Raw genomic sequence first — 26,833 nt, 5'->3', positions numbered from 1 at the left:
TTTTAGGCTGGGAGCCTTTCCTTTGTGCTACTATTGGGGCAGATGAGGTAGAGTTGTTTCGAAAAATATGTTCAAGCAGGTTCTATGAAATGTAGGGCACACTTCTCCCCAACACTACTTTTCTCCATCCTGCTAAATTCATTGCATCAGAGAATCCTGTGCATGCAGCCCCTTGGATGGTGGTGAGAGCATCTGAGTTTCTTGCCCTTTTTCTGGCATGAATGTATGTGAGGTGAGGTCTGGAGTTACCCCTTCATGTATGTAGCCAAAAGGTGAGGGTAAGGCACTCAATAGAGGGTTATATCTTTTTGGATACATCCTGTAGGAGGCAGCTGTATACCCTCCCATAAGCTTTACAGCAGTGAAATGGAGAGGGGAGAGGAAAGAGAAAACCTGCTGGAGTAAATGTACTACTCAGTTTATTTTTACCAGTATTCATTTATGATGTGTTTCTCAATTGATGATAGGGTATCGAGATAAAAGCGGGACTTCATCTTATGAGCAGATAAGTCCTCAAAACTTAAATTCACCTAATGAAATTATTGGGATTTTCCCCATGTTCCCCCTTCTGTTATTGAAACTGTTCAGGGCACAAAATTATTTGGACAAGTGTGAAGCTGGTGAGCAGCAGACTGATCACCAAGGGCTCAGTGCACCATGTAAAGAACACACTGGAGCATTTTAAGGGGGAACCTGGTGGAAATTATATTGTTAAATTTCCACACTAGAGAAAGAATCCGAGATTTTCAGCTTTAACCAGCAACCTCTTCATCAGTTTATAGGCAGTCATGTGGCCCTTTGCACTGCAGTGCTTGAATACTCTTAACAATAGTTAGCTATTTTAGAAGGGTGTTTATTTTGTAAACAGCTTCGTAACATAGGGAGTACTTCTATCCTTTCTTTTTTTTTTTCTTTTAGTTCCTTATCTAAAGTACAACCTTATCTGCATGAGTAGTTGCTGTAGATTAAACTTGTGAGTCTCTGCTTTTGTAGCTACAGTGACATGGCTGTTCAGCAAGATAGCAGCACTCTTCTTATGGAATAAGGATCATTTATTTCATTTAGCACAGGTTTGAAGGTTGTTTGGGCTAATTCAGAAAGAAACTGCTTCCCTTCCTGCATGTATATGCCTGACATAAGGGGAAAGTTAGGCTGTAAGCTTTTATTAGATAAGGGAGGAATATCCTTTATCAAATCCTCAGAGAGGACATTTACGGAAGGTGAGCTTGGCCTCTGTGGAATAATAGCAAGACTGGGTATATTAGTCATCAGCAAAATAAGAAAAGTCCAGTAGCAGGTAATGTCTTTTGTGACCAAAAAAGAACAAGAAAAGGACAAAATTGAGCTGCAGCCAGTAGGGGCTTATTTTTAATGTCAAAATGAAGACGAGTGACAGTTTTCTAGTATAGAAGTTCAGTGGTCAAACTTCAATTTCTAAATGCTGAGAAATGTGAAGTAAAGATTCATATCCTCACCCCAAACAGGTGGCATTATTTCCCTCTCAGACCCTTGTGTGTTCTTTCATATAATGTCTTCATAGTTGGAAAAACTTAATACGAAGTTGCATTAACTGTAGTTTTGCTTATTGCAGACAATTAGCACACAAAAATGGAAAAGATATTTGTTTCCACTGTATTAATTCTCTCTTATAGTTATGAAAGTAGCACTTCAGAGTTTAGATTTCTAACTGTATTTGTAGTTCATAGGAAATTGTACCAAGATCTGATCTAAACTATGCATTTATTTTCCATAGTTTGGAAAGCAAAGATACATCATTACTGAAAAAATAAGAGTTTATTCATGTTGGTTTTGATTTCATGACAGGAACAGCCACTCTGATCCTGGAAAGCTCACCTAAGCATCAGTAAGAATCATCCTCTTTTCCACAGGTGCTTGTTTGAAGTTGTTACACCAAGCCTGGTGAAACTAATGTGAACACAGATTGGTGTGTCAAAAAATAATTGTGCTGTCCATATTGAAAGGACCCAGCAAAAGTCCATAAGGGTGATCTGCCTGGATCAGGAAGATCTACTTGACTTGCAAAGTCAACACAAAGTGACATTGGATCCTCCTAAAGATTAGATAGGCATAAATATTAGCTAAAGCTGTTCTACAAAGTCGAAGCTGCAAAACACGATACTGAACTGTGACTCAGATCTGTTCTGCTCCATTAGTTTCTTAAACCATATGTGGAGAAGGGAAATACTACATCCTCTAGATATTTATAGAAATCTTTCTACTATACACAGTAAAACCCTGTGAAAAGCTTCCCAGTCTATAATAAAATATGGGAGCTGGCTTACAGACTAATTTCTCACTGAGATTCTCTGTTGATCTTTAAGTGTATTATATTTTGTAAAGAAATGCTTGATGAGAAAACACATTATCTTGAGGGTCAGTGGACATTGAGTAGTAGATCAAGATTCATTCATATCTTTCCTTAGAAACTTTTTGATAATAGCAATCAAGCAAAAACAAGAATTTGTTCTTCGGCAAGTAACTAGCATGTAAGTTGTAGACAGCATTGCATATGTTTGGAGAAGCACTGTAGAAGTGACTGTTCATGTATTCAGTTCGTTGAGATAAATTGTTCTTCTGTGTCCTCCCTTCAGTTTCACCAATGTGGAGTTTGTTAGCATGCTCTTCTTGGCAGTTTGAAAAATAATTTGTTTTGATGGTTCTTTTTTTCTGGGGTTTTTTTTTGGTTGTTTGCTTTCATAGTTGCAACAGCTTTGAACGTATACATAAATGATATATGAAGAATACAGATGCCTATAGTCCCATTTCAGGCATATTGTGTACACTGATCACACAAATTGCAGAAAATGGGAGTTTTTCCATTGGTGATGACAGTCCTTCAGCAAGATATTTGGGCATTCTATTAGATTATCAAGTAACTTTTTTGTAAAGTTACTTTCTCTTTGCTGTTTAAAAGGCTGTGCATGCTATAGCCAGATGTAACTGATTAAAGGGAAGACATGGAAGTAGGTACTAGGTCTTAGCAAACTTAGCAAAAAAATTGGGAAATTGAAAGTGATTGTACATGGATTTGTAGATTTCAAAGAGATTTGTGTTGTATATTCTATTAATTGTTTTAGGAAAATTTCCCATAAACTGAAAAGACATTAGGTTGTGTTTATAACTAATTCTTGTTGCCATGTGACTGGATTCTTATGGTGAACTGGATTCTTGTAAGTATTTCTTTACCACCCTGAACAAAAAAATAGTGCCTATATTATAAAATAGAAGATATTAAAGAAGGAATTTAGTAGGATATTTCTAGTGACGTTTGGGCTGCCCTGACTCAAGGTAGCATAATTAATAGAGTAAAGTAAATATTAACAAGCTCTTGACTTGACCAAAAATATCCCTGATTTCCTTCAGAAAGGATGGTAAATCCTTCTCCATGTATATTAGAATTGTTCATATGTGTACAGTCATTCTTAACTCTTTTGTACTGCGTAAGTAAAACTCTATAGATTTGGTTGTTTACAATCCTCAGCAGCTAAGAAAACTGGGCATGTGGTACACTTACTTCAGGGAACATTATGACAAAAAGAAAAACTTCAATGATAGCTTACAGAGAGCTTTATAATAATTCTATTTGTTCTCTTTTCTGCTGTTTCCTACTTGAATAAAGTAAGCTTTACCTATTTCCTAATAAAAGAAAAATGGGTAAGCTTATACTGTAATCTGAAATATCTGTAACAGGAGAGAGTGCAAATCAAGCAGTAGTTGAATTTAGCACTGGAGGAATAGAAACTTGAAACTGTTGAGATGGAAATAAAATTAGTTTTACAAATATTTAAAGTAGTAATTTTTTTCCACTTATGTCTAGTGAATGCTGTGATATTTGATTTATATTTCAAGAATTAGCTCAAAATGAAAAATCAGTGAGAAAAGAAAGCAAGAACAGGTATTCCTAGGAGACGATAGAATAGCCTGTGAGTTTTGTTTGCTGTTTGAGGATAATGCAACTTTTGTTCATTTACTTGTAGCTGCCTTGCAATGTTTTTGTTTGGCCAGATTTACTGTAGACTTTATGCTGTGTGTATAGTCCTGCTGATTTTAATGAAATTGCCAATGGGCATAAAATTGCAAATACTATTAGAGAACCAGGCTTTATGGCACTCTATCAATTTCATCTGTGGAAATTTTCTTAAAGCTTGTATATGTAAATTTTCTGTATTCTGGTTCTGGATGTAAGCTGTTCATGCACTGTATAGGCATACAAAGTATGGGGACACCGCTGCTCAGATGCACAGCTCTGCAGCATCCCAACTGGACCTGGCTGTCATCCAGTCAGCTGCTGGTACACACAGAGGAAGTGGTCTACCCATGCTGCCAATACTTCTACCTGTCTGAAGTCAAGTGCACACAAAATTAATTATTAACCAAGAAATATGGCCAACCACACCATGAAATGTTTTACAGCATTTTTGAAAGCAATATTGAGAATTTAGGTAGCTTTGGTACATGGTGATTGTATAAGGATGGCAACCTAACACAAATAGGTAACAGTGAACACAATGTGAAGGAAGAAGGGACAACTTTAACTATCACTCTACTTTGTATATGTTTCCCTACATTACTTCAAAACCCCCAATATTTGAAGTTAAATTGTTTTTTAAAATACACTTAAATGAGATGACTTGCAGAATGTATTTTGATGCCAGAATCTCATAGTAAGACTCTTCTAATTCCATTTAAAGATGTTTAAAAAGAGAAAGAAAAAAATCCAAATACTTTCTTGCATTAGAAGTTAGGATATTAACACAAAAATGGAAATAAGTTTTAGAAAGTTAGGGTAGTGATGTAGTGAATGCAATTAAAAAGTATATTATCATCCAGAAGTGAGTTTTTGAGGAGGAATATGTGTGTATAGAAATTTGGAAGTGATTTCCTCTCTCAATAAGTATTCATTGGGAAGGAGAGAGGGGTGCTTGTGACAAAAATGTTTCTTCTGTTGCTGGAAAAAGATTAACAGTTTAGTCTGATGGCCTGCAAATCTGTGCAATAGGTTCTTCAAAAACTAAAAATAAGACATCAAATAAACAAACCCCAAAGAAATACCTTTGAATTAATTTAGTTTCCTTTTGTCAGTTTGAAAAGTTTTGCCTGCAAATCTCCTTCACTCTGACTGCACATGGGTTTAATCTTGATTTCAAAATGATGAAAATGGTGTGATATTGTCTACTTATTTATCACTGTGGAAAAGAAGCCTCATTTGTGGTTCAGCTAGCTGTTTGTCTGTATTAAATAAAAATGTTTCAATTTTGTTTTGTAAAAAAATCAAGCAAGGATTTGTGTTGCATAATCAAACTACCAGTAGGAGGAAAGAAAAAATCTGGAGCAAAAGTTGGGTTGTCAATGATTTGGTCTTTATTTAGGGATATGACTCCCGAAATTTTGCCACAGGTTGTCCCTCCTTACTGAAAAAGGGTATGTTACTGTTTTGTGTACACTAATCTATGAATGATGGTAAACAGAAATGTTATTGAGGCACTAAGAATCCGTAATTTACTTATAACTGTTAGAAAACATGATAAATTCAGAGGATGAACTGAAGTAAGACTAAACTTTGTGGACTAGAGCAGGGATATCATTCTACAAAGGTAACTCAAAAGGTGATTCAAAGGTAGTTCACTTATATGACTGACAAAATATTTTATTGAAGGAAATGTGTATGCAATTTATTGTGTTAATTTCTCATTGTAGTGTGAACTTTAAAAAAAGGCTGTGAAATACCTTCAGGTCTATCTAACTGTGATCTAACTGATTGTTAGTGGTTATCCTGTGAGTGGTTCCAGAGAAGGGATTGTAGTGTTGGGCCCTCTTTTTTATCTTCAGGTTCACATTTGCTCTTCTTACTCTCCACTAATAGGTAGCATAGATCAGTCAGTGTTAAAGGAGTTGCCTCCTGAGCTCCTGGCAGAAATTGAATCCACCATGCCACTTTGTGAACGTGTGAAAATGAACAAGCGCAAACGTAGCACAGTTAATGAGAAACCAAAATATGCTGAAATCAGTTCTGACGAAGACAATGACAGTGAAGAAGCTTTTGAATGTAAGTAGTACATAATTCTGTTCCTTAAGGTAAAAAAGCTAATATTTTGCTTTTACAAAAAGATACACGTTTTTTTAAGTTGACTACCCTAAAACATACAGCCCCAAATTTGCTGTCCTGACTACCTAGCCAAGAACGCTTGTTTTAAAAAAAAAATTACTTGATTACAGTTTGTCACTCAAGATGAAAAGCAGTGAGTTGTTAAATTTATTTTTCTAATTACTTTACTGGAAACTGCTGCCTTTTTTTTTGGTTTGTTTGTTTTTTCTGTTTTTTTTTTTTTTTTTTGCTTTCAGTTGTACCAGGAAACATTCCTAACCAATCAGATTAAGGAAAATATCCTCTAAAGAAGCACAGAACTTACATACAATTGTATGCAAGGAAAAATTTCATTAAATAAATTTCTGAGTTATTCTTAGTTTTATTGATAAGAAAAGTGAAAGATCCGCTCTTTAATTTTTCTGACATAATTAATTGAGAATCTTACTGCACAGAAGTTTCTTAAAATATTTCTTCTACTATTTCTCTTGTCATATCACTTGAAAAACTGGAGTTGGTCTTGATGGATTCTCAAAATACCATTTCCTGCTGATACTGTTCTTGAATTAACTGTTTTCAAGGGGAGAGAGGAAGCTTCTAGTTAGAATTTTGCTGTGCAACTGAATAAAGTTCCTGAGTAAAAAAAAAAATTGTTATTTGCCTCTAAGTTAGGAAGGCATTTCCTACTTGTTGATAAAAGTATGGTTGGTTTGTCTCTATGGTTGTAAGTTAACCAGCAGTGGAAATAAACTCTTAGAACAAAGTGAATCAGTTCTGTCGGAAGCTGTGTAGCCGTGCAGGACTACAGGAGCCTGAGAAGGAATCTTGCTTATAATGATTTTTTCCCAAGTTTTGCACCTTTGTTTATAGAAACATCTTAATGAACTTCCGTAAAATATAATATTTTGGGGTTTAGTATTTCTTAAGGTCCAAAGGCGAAAAATTTGTTTGTTCAGCTTATTAGTATGTTTCAAGTTCTCATCCAACATATATATACACTGTGTTTTTGCACATGAAAATTATAATACTGATACCTTTGATCTTTATCAAAGAAGCTGAGAAGAATGTCCTGTTTGTTTTCCCTTTTAATTCTAACTGAATAATGCTTCTCTGTGCATGAATGTGATGTCTTGAGGTAAATTGTAATCAGTCTAAATTATGACAAAGGATTAATGATTACTTGCTTCATTCAGGAATTCTATATTCTCTGTTTATCATATCATATCACATCACCTGTTTATGATGTTAATAATTTGGAACAGTGAATTTAAAAAATTAATTAACTAAGCAAAGTTATTTAAGTTGGTTGGGAATGGAGAGAATTGTCAAGAATTTCGAATACCATCATCTATATATTAGCCATAGTGGCTGTTGAAATTCTTAAATACAAAGTAGAAGAAGTTAAGGGAAACTTTCACGGTAATTATATGCCTTGAGGAATCCTAGTTTCATTACATCCACTCGAGATCTGGCCATCATTCTAATCAATTCAGTAGGACATCTGGTTTAAAAATAAATTACAGTATTTCTTAAAGAATACTGTAGAACTGAATTAAATTTAAAACAAGACAAAACTATCAAAAGTGAAAGATTTGTGGCAAGTACACTGAATAGATTTGCATTGTTAGAAATACATGTTTTTTAATTATTACGTTTGCCTAAAAATTAACTTAAAAATATGAAATAGTGACTAGTATAGAAAAAAGAGAAGTTTCTTTGAATATTTCATTAAGAAGGGACATGCCGTTAAACTAAATGATGAGAAATTAAAGATTGATGAAGTCATTCTCTTACAGTAACTGCTAAATGTGATATTGCTTAAACGTTTGGAGAATTCAGAAGGAAATTGGGTGTTTATATTCCAAATACTATTTATGTATAAAATCAGTCATAACCTTTGAAATGTTATTAATACTTAAATTTTTAGTCAGTTTTATTGATTTCAAAATAAATATTGTAGAGCAGTGATTGTGAATAGCTGTTCCAGTGTTCACGTTATTTGTCTTGTAGAGCTAACAGAAGTGTAACACATTCTGTTCTGTCATGTAGCATTGGAAATTCTGCCAGAACACGATATTGGAAGTTACGTTTCTTTTGGAAATGTAACTGGGGTCAGAATTCATCCTACAGAGCTTAATGTTACAGATGATTTGTAAACTGTGGAGAAAGATCGATCTGCCTTCACAAAACATTGTCTCGTGGGGTAAAGGAGTAAGTTGTGTAAAGCCTTTTCCCATAAAACTCTTACTTCTCCAGTACATTTACTCCAGGTATCATAGAATGGTTTGGGTTGGAAGTGACCTTAAAGGTCATCTAGTCCCAACCTCCCTGCCACGGTCAGGAATGCTTCATTAGACCAAGTTGCTCAGGGCCCTGTCCAGCCTGGCCTTGAACATTTCCAGGGATGTCTCTTCCATAGCTTCACTGGGCAACCTATTCACTGCATCACCACCCTCACATAAAGAATTTCTTTCTGCTCTCTAATCTAAACCTACTTTCTTGCAGTTTCGGCTCATTACTGCTTGTCCTATGATTCCATGTCCTTGTAAAATAGTTCACACAGGCTAACCTCTAGAGCCTGTCACAATCCCTCTGGATGGCATACATTCCATCCAGTGCACCACACAGCTCTGTCATCTGCAGCTTGCTGAGGGTACCCTCAATCCCACTGTCAGTGTCACCAAGATGTTACAGTACTGGCCCCAACACTGAGCCCTGAGGAACACCACTTGTCATTGGTCTCCTTTTGACAATCAAGGCATTGACCGCAACTCTTTGAGTGTGACCATCCAGCCAGTTTCCTACCCACTGAGTGGTCCCAGATGGCCCACCATTTTTTCAGTCACAGTTAACTCTCTCAACCATTTTAGGCAGTGCTTGTACCTCTGCCATCCTGAACATGACTGTACTTTTCCAGAAGCAAGTCTGATCCAGACGCAGTGCAGCTTGAAGCCTGAACTGAGTTATTACATTGAAGACTTGGACCACCTCTGTGCAGGAGTTTTATATTACATTTTTGGAATTTGAAACCTCTAGGGTTCATTGCAAAATAGAAGTACTCCCTCAGGGGTTTTTTTTTTATTAATTCTGATCCTGGGCTGACTATTGACTATAACCTGGTATGTTTCTTAATAAATGAGTTGTGGTAAGAACGTCTCAGTTCAGTTCCAGTTCTGTATAAGTGCTTTGAGCCATTCTGCTCAGAAACACCCTTATATACAGTCATGCCAAGGAGGCTTTGGTAGAGGCACACAATATCAGGACTGTTATATGCAGGTTCACAAGCAGTAGACTGGCAATAAACACTGCCAGTCTAGAATGTGATGTTTTGGAAGTGTTTTGATCTTCTCAGTACAGTCTGTGTTAGACATCTCTTTGGTAACTCAGTTAGCTGATTGTGTTAAAAAAATGGAAAGTTGGCTGATTTCTTGGAGGAAGCTACCTCCTCATCCATTTCCTTTTCTGTTACAACTGAGAACTCTGTCATCTTCAAAACATACAAGACTTTCTTTCAAAGTAACAGAGAACTGTCATTCTATTCCCCTATTTTATTTCCACCAAATCACTGTATGCAATTATTTACTCCAGCTTCTCAACATTCACTTTTGCTGGGCCTCTGTGAAAATTAATTGTAATAATCATCTGTGGTAGAGGCTTGCTGCTTGGCCCAGAATTGTGACTCCAGCTTTCTCCTTTACACAAATTTCCTGCCATATATACCAAGGCAAAATTTTAGTTGTCTTGGCAAAACAGAATATCTTTTAGAAAATAGATTACTAAGTCTCATTGGAACTTGGTGTGTTAGATGGGCAAGGCAATCACTGAACTGGAACATGGACACCCAGTAATAGTCGCAATTTACATAACTGAGGAAATTATCTCAATGTTCTCTTATAAAAGGATGAAACTTATTTTGATTTGTTCCACTTTCCTTACTTCGCTTTTTAAAGGACAAATGCCCTGTAAATTCATAATTTTAAATGCTTTCTGGTATCTTTTCCAGTTTCAGGCACAGTTTTTGTGTAATTCAAAAGAAAACATTAGAATAAATAATCCATATCAGAATTGAATAATATCAGAAAGAATCTGATAACTTTAGTGTCCGTTTGATTTACAGAACAGCTATGTAAGAGTGTTTGACTTGAGAATCATAGAATCATTTAGGACCTTTATGACCATCAAGTCCAATCATAAAACTAATGCTGCAAAGTCCACCATTAGACCGTGTCACTCAGCACTACATCTGCACATCTTTTAAATGCTTAAAAGTGTTCCATTTTGAACTATTAAAAGTGTAAGTTTTGTATTTAAAATGAAAATGCATTCATTTCTAGCTTCTCGTAAGAGACACAAAAAGGATAGAGATGAAGCTTGGGAGTATGAAGAACATGACAGAAGAAGTTCTGGTGACCACAGGAGAAGTGGTCATTATCATGAAGGAAGGAGGATTTCTGGTAGTGGCCGTTACCGTAATCGCAGTCCCGATGACTCTGATATGGATGATTATTCTTCTCCTCCTAGCCTCAGTGAGGGTAACTGATCATTATAAAGATTTAATTTTATTCCATACTACTAGTGCTTTTTTGATGAATATGTTAAACATTTTTAAATGGACATAATTACATACAATATTGAGCACAAGTATAAGAAATGTAAGTAATCCTGTCTTTAAGTTTCGAGAAAGTATTTGTTTGACTCCTTATTCTCTCAATTAGTGGCTAGAAAAATGAAGAAAAAAGAAAAACAAAAGAAGAGGAAAGCTTATGAACCTAAACTAACACCTGAAGGTAATTTAAGAAGATTTATTTTTGACTGTTTGTATTTTCTGCTTTATATTTAAGATAATTGTTTATGAATTTCCCTTTTTTTTCACCAGAAATGATGGATTCTTCAACCTTCAAAAGGTTTACTGCTTCAATAGAGAATATTTTGGAAAATCTGGAAGACATGGATTTTACAGCTTTTGGTAATACATAAATTTTCAAAATGCTTGCCCCAATTAGAAATCCAAGAAGCATTAAAAAAATTGTATTGATATTTTTGAACTTACTTCATGGGGATTTAATTACACATGATACTTGCTAGGGCATACTGGATTTATATGGCTTCCACTGTGAGTGGTGGCCTTTACCTTTCCAATTTCACTTGCCACTGCCTGAAGAAGATCTTCTCTCTGCAGAATCCAAACAGGGCATAAGTCATAATGAGTAGTCCCCTTGGAGTGGAAAGGAGACTTCTCTGGGATGTCATTAGGGTGTTGCCTTCTGTCAAACATGTTAGCAAGATGGTTGTCTTGCTAGTAATGTCTGAGGCACATAATTTTACATCGGTTGTGGCCTTTGCCCCAGCAGATCCTGATTATTCAATTCAGACAGCACAGTCCTTGTGAATTTATGGCTGAGACACTGAATCACTTACCTATTTCAGTGGAAAAACAGCCTCCTTAGCTAAGTGTTTGAGGAAATAGTGCATGTTGCCAAAGGTCACTTTCTTTTGAAATGGCTAATGGAATATTCATTAATTTTTTTTCTACCATCTTTGTCACAGGATTAAAACAGGGGAGAGGCATAGTAAACAAATCTCTATAGTTTTTAAAGCTGTAGTGTATGCAACCTTGAACTTAGAAGTGAAGTCATTGCATTGGATCTTTCTGTGTCTGGTAACATGATTTTATTCTAAGGTTAAATACAATTAAGACTCAGATTATTTCAGGGTGCTTAATTTCATATGTGCTTTTCATCTATTGCTCTTGCCCAGATTTGAACTTTAGGGCTACAATAGTTTAAGATTTGTTTTACTGAATTGAAAATGATGGCACAAATGCTGCAATAAATGGGATTTGCTATTTTAAAAACTTTTAGTTTGTGACTTTCAGAAATGCATGCCTCATATTGGGCTCTCAAATGGTATTTCAGAACCAGTCAGGCTTAACAAGTAGTCGTGGTTTCAACACAACCAAAAGGTGTCATTATCAGTCTTTATTAGATGCTAATTATTTGGAACCATTAGATGCTGGCTATTTGAACAATCAACTCTTTTTGAGTTTTTTCATATTGGAATCAAAAATACTGATTTCCTAGAAGTCTTACTAGAAATATAATTGTTAATTTTTTACATTTTTTTTTCTTCTTAAAGGTGATGATGATGAGATTCCACAGGAATTGCTGCTGGGAAAACATCAGCTTAGTGAGTTGGGTAGTGAATCTGCAAAAATCAAGGCAATGGGCATTATGGACAAGGTACCTCTTCATAATTCAACGTTTTTTGGAACATAAAATATTGATTAACATACAAAAACAAGTTTCCTCTGTAATAACATTGCACCCTCTTCAAGGATGCACAGAACGGAGTAACAGTTGAGCTTCTGCTCGCTTAGCTGAAGTGCTTAGGAAGTTACAACATCCTAACTTACTGTTTCAGAAGTTGAGACATTTTTGTTGAAAGGTCCTCCTCTGTGTCAGTGTTGACTATATGCCAATATGTAACACCTGTGCCAACAGTAAAATCTAAAATAATTAACCTGTTTTCACAAAAGCACATCAACCTATAGGTTTTGCTCCTTTCAGCTGTATTGGAACAGCCACAGTAAATCAGAACCTGCTGGCAAAGTAAAAAGTTCCACCTTTCCTCATGTATGCCATCAGTGCAATGTAGATGTATGATGTCCAGCCAGAAACGCAAAACAAAAATCCTTAGAAAATTTACCATGCCAGGTGATAATAAGATTAATTTTCTGTAGACTGCATGCTATGGTTTCTTTGCCATGTTCTTCCCCAGTCAGTTAGAGGACCTTTTGTTGGTGCAGACTTGTTGATGTCACACTTCTAGAAACAGTGTTCGTGATTTCCTTTTATCTTCCTGGAACTATTGGCTTTGGGCAGTCTTATGTTAAACTCTCTGCCTGCACTTCTGTTTATGGAGTGTCTGTGAAACCACTTACTAAAATAGTGACTCTGGACTATTCCAAACTTCTTTAATCCAAACTTAAGATATTCTTCCTGGATTTTACTTCAATCTCCCTGCATTCCTTTGTAGTTTGTGGGTGGCATGATTGTTTCTTTCCTTATCGTTCTCACCCTTAACCTCTGTTTCATATTTTTCACACGTACATATATACATACACACACATCTACATAAAATCAGTTTTGTTGCTTTCAAAGGTGAATAGTATCTAGATGAGAGAAACTGGCTCTCCTCGAGTTTAATATAGTCCACAAATTATTTGATCAGAATGCTACAGAAGATCATAAAGTTATATTGATATGTATTTTTTTATATATATATATAAATATATATACATATATATTTATGTAACTTTTATATATAAAGTTATAAAGTGAGTTATATTTACCTTTTTCAACATGCTACTTCTTTGAAGTTAACACTGATATTAAGAATACATTTCCCTTTTACTATCTTTCACGGGAATTTATTTCTCCTTGTTCATGCAGTTTGGATTTTCTCCTAATTAAGCTCTCTATGGTCAGTTAGAATTTGTAGATCATACTTGGATTTGGCAGGTTTCTATTTCTAGAAGCAAAAATGTGTAACTACACAACATTAATGACAGTTGAAAAATCTGTTTCTATGGATTTTGCTGCTTGAAAAAGCAGTTTAGTTGTAATCCTAGAATATATTTTACCTGTTTTCGTTATCTGCATTCTCCTTATGCCAGATTGCTTACAATTTAAGTGATTCAGATTGTACAAGCTGTGTCCTTCATTCCTCAATGTTCTTTTCAGCAATTTGGAATCACTATTCTTCCTGCAGTTGTTTGATATGTTTCTTTACTTGTTTTAGCTCTCAACAGATAAAACAGTAAAAGTCCTGAATATTTTGGAGAAGAATATTCAAGATGGATCAAAGCTTTCTACTTTACTTAATCATGTGAGTTTGAAATTTAATAATTCCACACCATTGTGCCGAATAGTTTTCTTCACTTGAGTCCTATTTAGCAATAGGTTCAATACTGTATATGTGTGTGAAAGGGATTTCTGATATAACATGTGTGATTGACATTGCCAAATTTTAATACTTGAAGCAAAATTTAATTACTTATATTTTTTCAGTACTAATCATGTTTTACTATAGTAGTGATGTATTAAGAACAATTGTATTTTCTTTTGTTTAATTTTAGATATTATAGTTTCATCCTGAAATATTCGTGGTAATTCAGGTGTAATTTGCATTGTTGGACATTTCTTTGCTATGTGTCCTTAAAACATCCCTTAAAAAATGAAAGAAATACTGCAGTTTTCACATGGAGTGTTTCTTTCTCCTGAGCATTAAGGGGGAAGTTTAAGGTTTAAGTGTTCTTACACTGCAAAGTGACAGTTGTCTATGTAAATAAAATTAACATGAAGTTTAATACTATAGGACGTGGGGTTTTTTCCTGGTATACCTAAAACTACTCAAATATTTTGAGGTTTTATGAGGTTGATGTCCTGTATTTCACATTTGATATATTTATTTGTATACTTTCTATTCAAAACAATACTCTAGCAAGATTAGAATTGAGTTTTATAGAAAAAAACTCCTTATGTGTAGAAATAAGAGAGTAATTGTTTATATCAGAAAGGAAGGATTTCAACTAGCAAATGAAAACCAGAGACACATTATTTATACCTAAATACTTTCATCTAGACAGTTTGTAGGGGTTTCAAAGTTTCAGTAAACGGTTCTGTGTCTTCGGCAGTACAAAAAATGCGTAAAAAGGAAGTGCTGGTTTACCTGGTCTACTTCACTGTGATGAAATTTTTATGGTAATGATTTTAAAGTGATAATTTTCTTCTAGCTTTTTGAAGTAAAACTCAAAATTATTAAGTTTTCAGTTAATGAAATTGTCCAGTGATTGCAATTCAGAGACAAACTTCGATTAAAAAAAACCAAACAAATTTTAGATTTTTCTTAAAACTATTAAAAATTATTAAAATCATTGTGGCAAAGAAAGCCTTTGCTATGGAGTAAGCTCGCTACTTTTACAGTGCAATGAAGGTATCTTACCTCCATGTCAGTGTATTTTTCAAAGGCAGAGGATGCTTTAATATCCTTTTCATTTCCAAGATTGATTTGGGGAAATTTTTTTCTTTTCTCAAGGTTTCACTTGTGTAAGTAGTAAATTCCTTAAAGCCATAATATCTCAGAAATATGCAGAGAACTCCTGATCTGCAGATTTTTGTTGATTCTATAATTATGTATATCATCTATATAATGCACTGTTCTATTGGTTCAAATTCTCTTACCCCAAAGGCAGAAAGCTGTTACAGTTTCACTGATGTGTAATTTTTACAAGGAAAGTCAACCGTGTTGAACTATGGTGGTTTCATACAGGTAGTAAATTAGACCCCTTTTCTCTGGAGGCTCTGTGTGTGCCAGAGAAGCTATGAGAAATTCTACCTAGCTTTGCTGTAGTAATGTTGCTACAATATTTAAGTAGTGCTGGATGGTCGTAATTAACCTCATGTATGTTTGGTTTAGTAGCTTATACAAGCACAGTAATATAGAGACTCAATAGCCTATGGTATCTGAATGGACATATTTGATAAGACATATTTTAAACCTGTTGATAATAGATGGGTTGATCTATGAAGCAAGAAAGTTGTGTACTTACAGATTTTATGTGACTTGCAACAGTCTTTTTGTGTAAGAATTCCCTCTAGTGGCAGAAATCAGATGGATCAAAGCAGCAAGTGGTGCCAGTGAAGAAAACACCAAATGAAGGAATTAGATTTTGCTTAATGTACAGTGGTCTTAAATAGAGCATGTAGCAGTCTTCCCTCATAGTGCTTCCCAATGAGACACAGAAAGTTCTTTGTATTCTAGCAGACGAATACAGAATACAGGACTTTGAAGACGTGTAGCTTAGGGAGGCATTACAAACATGTTACTAGTAAAACAAATATTACTTGATTTTTAAGACAAATTATTTGGGTATGAAAAAGAAAATACAATATTTTATATAGGCGCGTTTGTAAGCATATTAAGGTAATTGTTTCTTTTTTTTACTTGGTGAGAATAAAAATTTTACTTCTTATTCATGCTCTCCTGTGTTTCTTGCCTTGCAGAATAATGACACTGAAGATGAGGAGAGATTATGGCGAGATCTTATTATGGAAAGAGTGACAAAATCTGCTGATGCGTGTCTTACTGCTATCAATATTATGACATCACCAAATATGCCTAAAGCTGTATATATTGAGGACGTCATAGAAAGAGTTATTCAGTACACAAAATTTCATTTGCAAAACACTCTCTATCCTCAGTATGATCCTGTGTATAGAGTGGATCCTCATGGTGGTTAGTATGCTAAGAAATCTTTCCATATTAAAAGCTATAAAAATTCCATCTACTGTATGATGATGTAAATGATATGAGTTTCTGGAATAAGATTTTTATATGCAATTTTTATACCGATAGTTCTTTCTTATCACATTCAACATCCTGAATTAATGCACTGTGTTAGTCTGAGGATGATGTAACATAGAATAAAAGAACAATTAAATTTGTCATCTGAAGAACTTAGTCGTATAGCACCTTGGTTTACTGCAACAATGTCAATGTAACCAAAGTATCTAGGATAAGTATTTAGAAGTTTGAAGTTCAACTTTTGTGTATAGTTATTATAGGTAGGAATAAGTAATTTCACAGTCATAATCTCCATGTATATAATGATTTGTTTCAGGGAAAACTATTTAGCTTCTAGCCTCTTGTTTTCATGTACACACCTACAGATGCATGACTCCAATTTCAAGAACCTTTCTAAAAACCTCAGGTCCAGAATTTAGAGTAATTATGAAAAATAATTATCATGTGAAATTCTTGTTTTCCCACTGATGCTACTAAGTAGTTTTTCTAAATTGCTTTTGCAAAGCTGTAGTTGTTTTGGGGGCACTCTTTGAGGAAGATCATCTTTCTAGTATTTGAAACACTGAAAACATTAATGAATATATATATTTTATTTTATAGGTGGTGTTCTAAGTTCAAAAGCAAAACGTGCCAAGTGTTCCACCCACAAGCAAAGAGTTATAGTGATGTTGTATAACAAAGTTTGTGACATTGTCAGCAGCTTGTCAGAGTTGCTAGAGATACAGCTTCTCACTGATACAACTATTCTTCAGGTAGGTTTTTTCAGAATTCCTGTCCAAAAATGTTAGCTTTGCTTTTCCTAGAGTGAATGTAAAGTATGATTGTCTCAGTGACATGAAGTTTGTAATCAGTACAAGCTTTTGAATTCTTAACATCAGAGTGACTAGTTTGTTGTGTAGTATGTCGTCTGCATCTTCTCTTGTACACTTAAGAAAAGTTTAACTTGATTGTATTCAAGTATAGAGTAGCAGAATCATTTACACTGGAAAAGATCCTTAAGAACATCAAGTCTAAACTGCCTAGTGCACCACTAAACCACATCCTTATAAACATCATATCTACATGTCTTTCAAATACCTACGGGGATATTGGCTGAACTACTTCCATGGGCAGCCTGTTCCCATCCTTGACAACCCTTTCCATGAATAATTTTTTCTTAAAATCCAATCTAAACCATGCCTGCCACAATTCATGGCCTATTTCCTTTATCACTTGTTAGCTGGAAGATGAGACCAACCTCACCTGGCTGCACCCTCCTTTCAGGGAGTTGTAGAGGATTATAAGGCTTCCCCGACCCTCCTTTTCTCCATGATAAGCGGCCTGATAATACCCCCTCAGCCACTCCTCATAAGACCTGTGCCCTAATTCAATAACTATTTTAAAATAATATGAAGTAATGGTTGAATGCCTTACCTGCCGAATTAATAACCTGCTTGTGAAACTGCATGAATACCAGTTTGTTAGTCAGATATACTTAAAAAAACTTCTTTCCATTAATAGGTGTCATCGATGGGAATAACACCTTTCTTTGTAGAAAATGTCAGTGAGCTACAGTTATGTGCCATCAAATTAGTGACTGCAGTAAGTACTTTTTAATTTATGTGTTCATGTGCCTGTACTTCTGAGAATTCTTAGGACATTTACATAGGCTGTATTTTTTCTCTGGTAGAGAATTGGAGTGTAGAATTAATGTTATTCTTGCACATTTTTACAGCTTGATATCATAATATAGAAACAGTATTATATCTACCTGAGCTGCTCCTATTTGTAGAGAACTTATAGAAAGAAATTGCCTACTTAAAGAAAAAAGCTTCTCAGTTTTGGTTGTCATTTAAACACAAACTCCTTCCTCTTGCCTGTCCCTTTTTTTATCGTAAGAAATCTTTTTTTTTGTAATCTTAAATCTTAACTGTGTGGCTTTCCTTGTTTCCTGTGTTAAGATTTGAAATTATTCAATAAGGCATAGAACTAGTATGGTATTTCTGTATAATAGAATAAATTCTTTTCCTCAGAACAGGTGACTATATGAAAAAGTCACAGGACAGGTAAAGTATTATTTCAGGAAAAATGTAGTGGAATACAAATGTCCTTGTTCAAGTGGGAGCTTTCCATCTTTGTAAGGATTATATACTTCAATATTCTGCCCGAACAAAAGGGGAGGCAAAATCAGCAGTCCTGACCCTGTAAATTGAAAGAATATGTCATGTCAGGCAAGCATTTAAGCCTGGCATATAAAGTAAAACTGTTTTCTCAAATGTACCCTGCAACCTACCTGTGTTCATGTTAATTGTGTTACCCCAGTTTTTCTTTGTACTGAGAGAAAGAAATACAAAGTCCAAAAACTCAGTATTATACTGTTTGACTTTACAGTGTGTTATATCATCGGCAAAAATTTTTTAAATAGGAGGTATTTTCAAGACCTGTTACACATTTATGTTACATAAGGATTTTTTTTAAATCTATATTTGGAAAAGTTTTTATGTATTTTATAAAGAAATGCTTGAATTGAGAAAGCATTCAATTAAAAATCCATTAAAAATAAGGTGAATTATAATTTATTAAAGTGTCATGTGAAGTGTATGCTGTCATGTATAATTATTTACAATGTATTTTAAAAGCAATATTTTATGTAACAATAAATCATTGTCTAATAATCCTGTAACTATTAAATAGGTGTTTTCCCGGTATGAAAAACACAGACAGCTAATTCTAGAAGAAATTTTCACTTCCCTTGCGAGACTACCAACTAGCAAGAGGAGTTTGAGAAACTTCAGGTAACTTCTGACATAAATTAATAACTGGTAGGCTGTAGCATGTACAGTTTTGTAGATGTAGGATTTTAGGCTTCATTGATAACTACACTGAAAATGTGAATGTAGCTGCACTTTTTACAGGTTGAGATTTCAAAACAAATTGTTTGACAAATGTCTTGTAATAATTGCTGGGCTTTATGCTATCACTTTAGTCGCTATTTACAAAAATAATTGAAATATCTTTTTATTTTTCTCACTAAGAATGTGAATGGGTGTAATGTTAGCATGCGTTGAGAATTATTTTTTGTTGGTCAATTCTTTAATTCTGTTTGTATGGAGTTACATAATTTCTTCATTGTTAAATCTTTATAGGAAAATTCTGTCTGAATTTCTTTGAGGGTACACTCAGAGCACCCTTTTCAGGAAGAGAATCGGTTTCATATTCATATCATCTCATATGTCAGGGTTTACCACCTTTTCATGCTGTTAAGCTTAGCAATAGGTGGTACTGGTATATGTATGGGCAGTAAACTCATACTTTTTCTGAGCTTATGTTAGGGAAAAACAGACTTCTTACCAACTTAAGACAGTTGCCTGCTGAAGTTTGTACTCGGCTATGCTGCTGCAGATTATTGTAGGTGTAGCTGTTGTACAAATCAGTCCAGGTCATGGTCATTTATTTTCTGTTGTTTAAATGTCCTACACATTTCACAGATGTTAAATACTACAGAAAAATTATTATGGCAACAGTTCAGTATGTTTTGTTGTGTTGGAGAGGACATGGTATTATACATAATAAGCTTATTATTACGTATTTTAGTGGTGTATTAGGTGTTTGATTTAGTAAATATTCCTGTGGCTTTTTCAGCTAATGAACTGTGTGCTGTTTCATTTCACCTCTTCTGTGCAAGAGCAATACTTCCTGGTTTTGTTAGATCAAATGTTACACTGCATAAAAATAAGCAAATTACTAGATAAATGTCTATAATGTAGATTTCTTGCTGTGGTAATAATTTTTGAAAGGTACTGCTTAGGAACAAAAAATTTTCTTGTGTTTTGTCCTTTTTGTTTAATTTTAGTGTTAATACTGTCTTTTCTTATTAACAGGTTAAATAGCAGTGACACTGATGGAGAGCCTATGTACATTCAGATGGTAACAGCACTAGTTCTGCAACTTATTCAGTGTGTGGTGCACTTACCATCAGCAGAAAAGGATTCTAATTCAGAGGAGGAATCAAACAAGAAAGTAAGATATTTTAAAAAGCCATTTTTATGTGTGTGCAGAAATTACTTATGTGCGTTCGTAGGTATAATACGTTATTACACTGCTCTAGTAATCAAATATTATAATTTTATGTCTGCTGTAATTTTTTGATGCATGAAAAATGCTGATCTGGAAATTATAGATCTATGCTAAAATAATAGACAAATGTATCTTGTTATTTTTAGGTGGATCAAGATGTGCTTATTACTAACTCATATGAAACAGCCATGAGAACAGCACAAAACTTCCTTTCTATTTTCCTTAAGAAGTAAGTACTGTTGCATTCTTTAGTGTATTGATGAAACCAACTCCAAATGAATACTTCAGGACAAACCTGACCACTGAACAGTGATAAATACCTATTCATAAAGTTGCTTTTAATAATATATTTTATAGATGCCTAAGAGAGCTTCTTGCCTAGACAAAAAGTTTATAGAAGAGAAATTCTGCAGAGTGTTCTTCATACATTTAAGAATCTGTCTCACAGTTCATGTAGGATTCCTTTATTACATGTCTGTTACTTATCTGAAGCCTGAAAGAGAAGGCTGAGCAAATATTTAAGTGGTGAAACCATATTGATTCAGTCATCAGATATAAAAAAACCTAAAAATTACTTTCATTTAGCTAAAGTTAGGAATGTCAGTTGCTCAAAAAGGAATAAAAAATGTACCTGAATTAACCATAGGATTGCAAAGAGTAAGTCTTTAGGTTTTTTATTGTATTAATTTCTACACTTAATGCTGAAAAGCTATTTAATAAGCCATCTAGCAATTGCATGCTTCTGATGTTAAACTTAGGGATGAAAAGTTCAAAAGTATCAGGTATGTTAACTTTTGGGGTTTTGGTTTGTTGTTGGTTTTTTTTTGGTTTTTTTTTTTTTTTTTTTTTTTTGCATTGACTGGAAGCATAATACTAAGATGTCTTATCACTATCAGATAAATGAAATCAAACTTAAAGAATATAAACATTCCAACTCTTAAATATCCTACTCTAGCTTCATTTTTGTAATTCTACCTACTTTTTCTGTACAAGTTAATGCAGACTTCAATGCAGAGCAAAAAATAAAAAAATCTTAGGAACAAAATTCTGCTATCATGTATTAGCTGCTTTATTTCCAGTGCAACTGGAAAAGTTGCACTTTTTAAAGGTATTTTTAAGCTATTTTTCTGCAAATGAATAAAACAAATTTTCTGCTAGTATTTCAGATTTGTTTTCTTGGAATTGCATAAAACTGTTTTTTCTGATTAAACATAGGATTACTTCTGTTTACATTAGAAGAAAACCATATGTGGCTGTTAAATTCACTTACAAAAAGCATTTTCTTTTCAACAGGTGTGGCAGTAAACAAGGGGAAGAAGATTACAGGCCACTGTTTGAGAACTTTATTCAAGATCTTCTTTCAACAGTCAATAAACCAGAATGGCCAGCTGCAGAGTTGCTACTTAGCTTATTAGGAAGGCTATTGGTAAGGGATTCTTGGTTTTAACTATATGAATTCATTTCTTATTACAATGAAGACTTGTTTATTTCAGCATATATCACTACTATGTAATACTTTAATAAAATTTTGGTTAGAGGATCACTCATAAAGAGCTTGTTAAAAATTGTATGTATAGTTTCTCATGGAAGTCCAGTTCCATTAGTTGATTACATTTTCAACATAAAAAAGTGTCATTGCATAGCATCTAAGAAGTGCATATATTTATTTGGAGTAAAGTCAGCCTAATAGCTGTAATTATACATATTAAATATCTTCTCTGGACTATTCCCTTAGCACAGAACCAACTAAGAAAATAACTGAGTGGTTTGGTTTTTTACAACTACAACAAGTGCTTATGACATTCTAGAGAATGGGAATGTTTTTGTTTGTGTGTTTTTTGAGTGTTGCTCTTAAGTATTATAATGTAATTAACACAAAATAATGTAATTTGAGCTGCTTCTTGAAAAAATATTGTATGGTCCTGTTCTTGGTATAATGTAGCTTTATGTTTATGTGAATAATGAGGAGGTAGCAGTATGGTGCTACATAAGGTGCACTTATGGCTGCTGTTGAAGATCTGCTGTGCTAGTTGTCCAGTTTGTTTAATGAAAATACATATTTTAAAAAACTCTAACAGACATATTTAGAGAGAGAGAGAGAGAGACCCAATAAAGAAAGAAGCATTAATATAAAGTAAGTAATGTGTGTGTGATATAATAGTAAATTACATATTTTTATGCAATATGGAAGTTGGGTGGAAGTTTTAACAAGGTAAAGCAATCTTTTGTGAGAAGAATATCAGTGGCATAAATATTTATTTTTAAATGTCTATTCTGCTTTTCTTAGGTTCACCAGTTCAGTAATAAATCTACAGAAATGGCATTAAGAGTTGCATCACTTGACTATCTTGGAACTGTAGCAGCAAGACTGAGGAAAGATGCAGTCACTAGCAAAATGGATCAAGGATCTATAGCCAGAATCCTCAAACAGGTGCGAGAGACATCCATGGCAGCGGGATGGAAATCTATCCATTCAAATATTTGAAATTTTTAAATATACTTGAAGAATTGACATGATGGAGAATCAGTCTTCATTCACTGTTTAGGTTTCTGAATCAAATATACACAATTTATAAGTATCACATTTGTTAGCTCATGTCTTCCTTGCACCATTTCTGTAGTGATCGTATAAATCAATTAATTACAGTGGTTAGCCAGTTTTCTTGTGACAATACTGAGGAAATCATGGAGCAACAGTTGGCTTCTATCTTAAGAGGCCTTAAAGATACATATGAACCTGCATTTGCTATTGCAAAGTGGAACCTGAGCTTCTGATGCTCAAATACATGCTTTAGAGAGTTAATCTATTAGTCTTGTACGGTTAGTTTTTATGTGGTGTAATTTGAGGGTTTGGGGGGGTTTTGGTGATTTTTACTGAACTTGCATATGTGTTTGAGTGGGTTGATGCTGGCCAGATGCCAGGCCCCCACCCAAGCTGCTCTCACTCCTCTCTGCAGCTGGACAAAGGGGAGAAAATTTAACGAATGGTTCATGGTTTGAGATAAGGACCAGGAGAGATCACTCACCAAATATCGTCATGGGCAAAACGGGATCAACTTAGAGATATGAAGGGAATTTTCTACTAACCAAATCAGAGCATGATAATGAGAAGTAGCATAAGCCCTTAAAAACACCTTCCCCACCCTGTTCCCTCCTTCCCAGCTCTACCTCCTACTCCAGCAGTGCAATGAGACAGGGAATGAGGGTTGCGGTCAGTTCATCACCCAGGGCTTCTCTCACCAGTGAGGGAGAGGAGTCATTCCCCTGCTGCACTGTGGGGTCCCTCCCACTGGAGACAGTTCTCCATGAATTTCTCCAGCATGGCTCCATCCCACGAGCAACAGCTCCCTGCAAACTGCTGCAATGTGAGTCCATCCCATGGGCACCAGTCCCCCTCACACTGCTGCAGCAGTGGGTCACTGTTCCCTGCGGTGCAGTCCTTCAAGGACAGGCTGCTCCAGCCTGGGAGCTGGGCCCCTCTCCCTGGGTCTCCTGTGGGCTCTCAGGCACCCACCTGCTCTGGGGTGGGGCTCATCCCCGGGCTGCAGGGGCACAGCTGCCTCACCATGGGCTGCACCAGGGACTGCAGAGGAATCCCAGTTCCAGTGCCTGGAGCATCTCCTCCCATTCCTTCTCCACTGACCTTGGTGTCTGCAGGGCTGTTTCTCTCACGTGTTCTCACCCCACTTTTCTCTGGCCACCATTACATCTGCACAATAACTTTTTTTCTTTCTTCTTGAGTACATTACCACAGAGACATTACCACCATTTCTAATTGGCCCAGCCTTGGCCAGCAGCACCTCCATCTTTGGAGCCACCAGGGACTGGCTCTGCTGGACATGGAAGCAGCTTCTCACAGAAGCCACCCTTGTAGCCCCCCCAATACCAAAACCAGGCCATGCAAAGTCTTTCATTAGAGAGTGCATATTTGGATTTCTGCTAATGCTGCTCAAAATCTGCAGGGGTGGCCACATATGCTAAAGCAATGTATGCCTTTGGGCTCTATACAGTACATAATATAAGAAAATCTCGTGTCCCATGTGTCCTTTTAAAAATGGGGACTTCCGTATTTCTTATGGACGCTATACATTTCTCTCTGAACTAACTGTTCTCAGGATTTCCCTTTCACTTCCCTGAAAAGACTACAGATCTATTACATTTACTTTATAATGACCATTAGATTTATATTGAAGGAAAAACTTCACAGGCATTCAATTAAAGAATTGAAGTCATCTACTCCTTTATGAGGCTGATTCTTCCCATAATTTTTTTCAATTAGAAAATTCTACAACATACATTGTCAAATCTTTATGTCCATGGCATAATATAATTTATACTTCTATATACTAAGGGATTATAATTCTCCACTGTTGACAGTGATTCTGACAATTTTACATTATACTTAGTGAGGAAGTATTTTAGAAGAATCCTTTTCTCTTTTGTTATCCTCAGAAGTTGTAATAGTATTGAAAAATATCCTAGAAAGATTTATACCTGAGCAGTGACCTGAATTTTTCTGTTTGGTTTTGAGTTTTTGCGGGATCAGGTAGTTGCTAGGCATTGGCGTCTGCAGAAAATAAAATTGCTGTGGGCAGTAGGGTGATAAAAATATTTCTTTCAGTTTCTCAGGAGACCTAACATCAGTAATGGTAGACAGTACCATCCATGCATTGTTGGAAGGTGTGTACTATGCAGTACCATCAATCAGGGTAGACTGTTGTGTTATTTATAAATTTGTAAGAGAAGAACAATGAGTACAGGACAGCTGAACTTCCCTTTCCTGTTCAGATGGCAAGAAAATAAGAAGATCCATTGGTAGCTGTTGTCATCAGAAACTTAAACTAGTATTTCCATTCAGAAATTAACTCACACCTCTACAGATTTTTCTTTCCTGCTAAATTGAATACTGCTGTTGGATATTTTCTTCTAAACGGTGATACTATTGCCACGATATTTGTCAAGGATTGATAAATGCATATAAGTGCTCTCTACTATGGTTTGGACCCATGTTTCATAGAATAGGTTTTAGGGGAAAATCTATTCTGTTTTGACATTTTCAAACATATATTTTTTTTTAGAAATAGATTGTCTAGTTTGTTTGAACACTTGTGCATGCTTTTCATGTTTATCTCTTGATACGTTGATGTCTGGGCTTGTTAATTGTACCTTTCTCCTCTTGCTGATGCTTGCAAGCTATGTTATAGCTGCATTTGTGTCAAGATTCTCGGTCAGTGCTGTTAATACTGAACTTAAGATGGTTATAAGTTAGAAAATTCATTGCTGAAGAAGAAAGTTTTCTGGCTGAAGAATTTTAAGCCAAAAATTATTCTTCTGCTTTCATTTTGATTACTGAATATGATTTGTTACAGGCTTCACAGTTTGTCTTTGATTGTTCTGGTTTTTTTATTTGTTTGAAAGTAGCTAGGCAGTTAAGCATCAAGCACCCTTATATTAATACAGTTATTCACAGAATTCCAAATTTATCAAAGGCTGGAATTTCTACTCACAATTCGCACATATGTCAGAGTGTTAAATATATATATATATATATGCATATATATATATATATATATAAACCTAATCACTATGTCTTGTAGGCATGCTTTGAAGTCTTGAACTCATTCATTTTGGAGTAAAAAAAAAATACCTTTTTCTGCTGTAATATCAGCAACTGCAAGGATCTGCATGTTTAAGTATAATATTGAGCAAATAAAAGGGGTTTATGGGTTTTGCCCTTTTTTCTTCCTCTGTGACAGAGGGTCCTCATGCAAGATCATAGAAGGAAAACAAACCAAATCAATCAGTCTGTCTTAAAACCAGTCTATTCTTGTCTTAATATTTTTTTGACTTTTTAACTAATTGGTTAGAAAAATTATTAATGCTCTACAATTATGGAAACAACTGATTTGAGTGTATTTTATATGTGGACATGCAGATTTTAAGATGGTAATTATGACTGTGCAATATTCTTGTTTATAGCTATCTTTCTACTTCTGACAGGTTTCAGGAGGAGATGATGAAATTCAACAGCTGCAAAAGGCTTTACTAGATTATCTGGATGAGAACACAGAAATTGATGCATCATTAGTGGTAATTTTCAGCTTTCTTTCATTAGGAATGTATATAAATAATTTCAGTAACATACTGAATAAAATGATTTTTGATTATGCATATTAATGCTTCAATTAAATTGTCACCCTAACATATACTGTTGATTGTATTTTTTAAAATAATGTTGATGCATTAGATGCATTCCCTAAATCTCATTATAAATCTGTTAATTTTCTTTTTCTGTATCTGTTGGTT

At 34.9% G+C, this 26,833-nt stretch overlaps 1 protein-coding gene across 6 annotated transcripts in view; it reads left to right on the top strand.

The window, feature by feature from the left end:
• NIPBL (NIPBL cohesin loading factor) overlaps nt 1-26,833 on the top strand; it is a 135,089-nt gene that overhangs the window by 85,254 nt on the left and 23,002 nt on the right. For all 6 annotated transcript variants that reach the window (XM_032097411.1, XM_032097412.1, XM_032097407.1 and 3 more), the window contains 15 exons: nt 5,885-6,067; nt 10,441-10,638; nt 10,822-10,893; nt 10,983-11,072; nt 12,242-12,345; nt 13,907-13,993; nt 16,171-16,402; nt 17,072-17,223; nt 17,972-18,052; nt 19,145-19,245; nt 20,332-20,470; nt 20,674-20,756; nt 21,821-21,953; nt 22,815-22,958; nt 26,528-26,617. In XM_032097411.1, the coding sequence (XP_031953302.1) occupies nt 5,885-6,067; nt 10,441-10,638; nt 10,822-10,893; nt 10,983-11,072; nt 12,242-12,345; nt 13,907-13,993; nt 16,171-16,402; nt 17,072-17,223; nt 17,972-18,052; nt 19,145-19,245; nt 20,332-20,470; nt 20,674-20,756; nt 21,821-21,953; nt 22,815-22,958; nt 26,528-26,617 (1,889 nt within the window). The remainder of the gene's footprint in view (nt 1-5,884; nt 6,068-10,440; nt 10,639-10,821; nt 10,894-10,982; nt 11,073-12,241; nt 12,346-13,906; nt 13,994-16,170; nt 16,403-17,071; nt 17,224-17,971; nt 18,053-19,144; nt 19,246-20,331; nt 20,471-20,673; nt 20,757-21,820; nt 21,954-22,814; nt 22,959-26,527; nt 26,618-26,833) is intronic.

Source organism: Corvus moneduloides, chromosome Z (genome assembly GCF_009650955.1).
Source record: "Corvus moneduloides isolate bCorMon1 chromosome Z, bCorMon1.pri, whole genome shotgun sequence".
Taxonomy (NCBI): Eukaryota; Metazoa; Chordata; class Aves; order Passeriformes; family Corvidae; genus Corvus; species Corvus moneduloides.
Note: the sequence above shows the minus strand (reverse complement) of the source record. Positions and strands in the feature narration are given on the sequence as shown.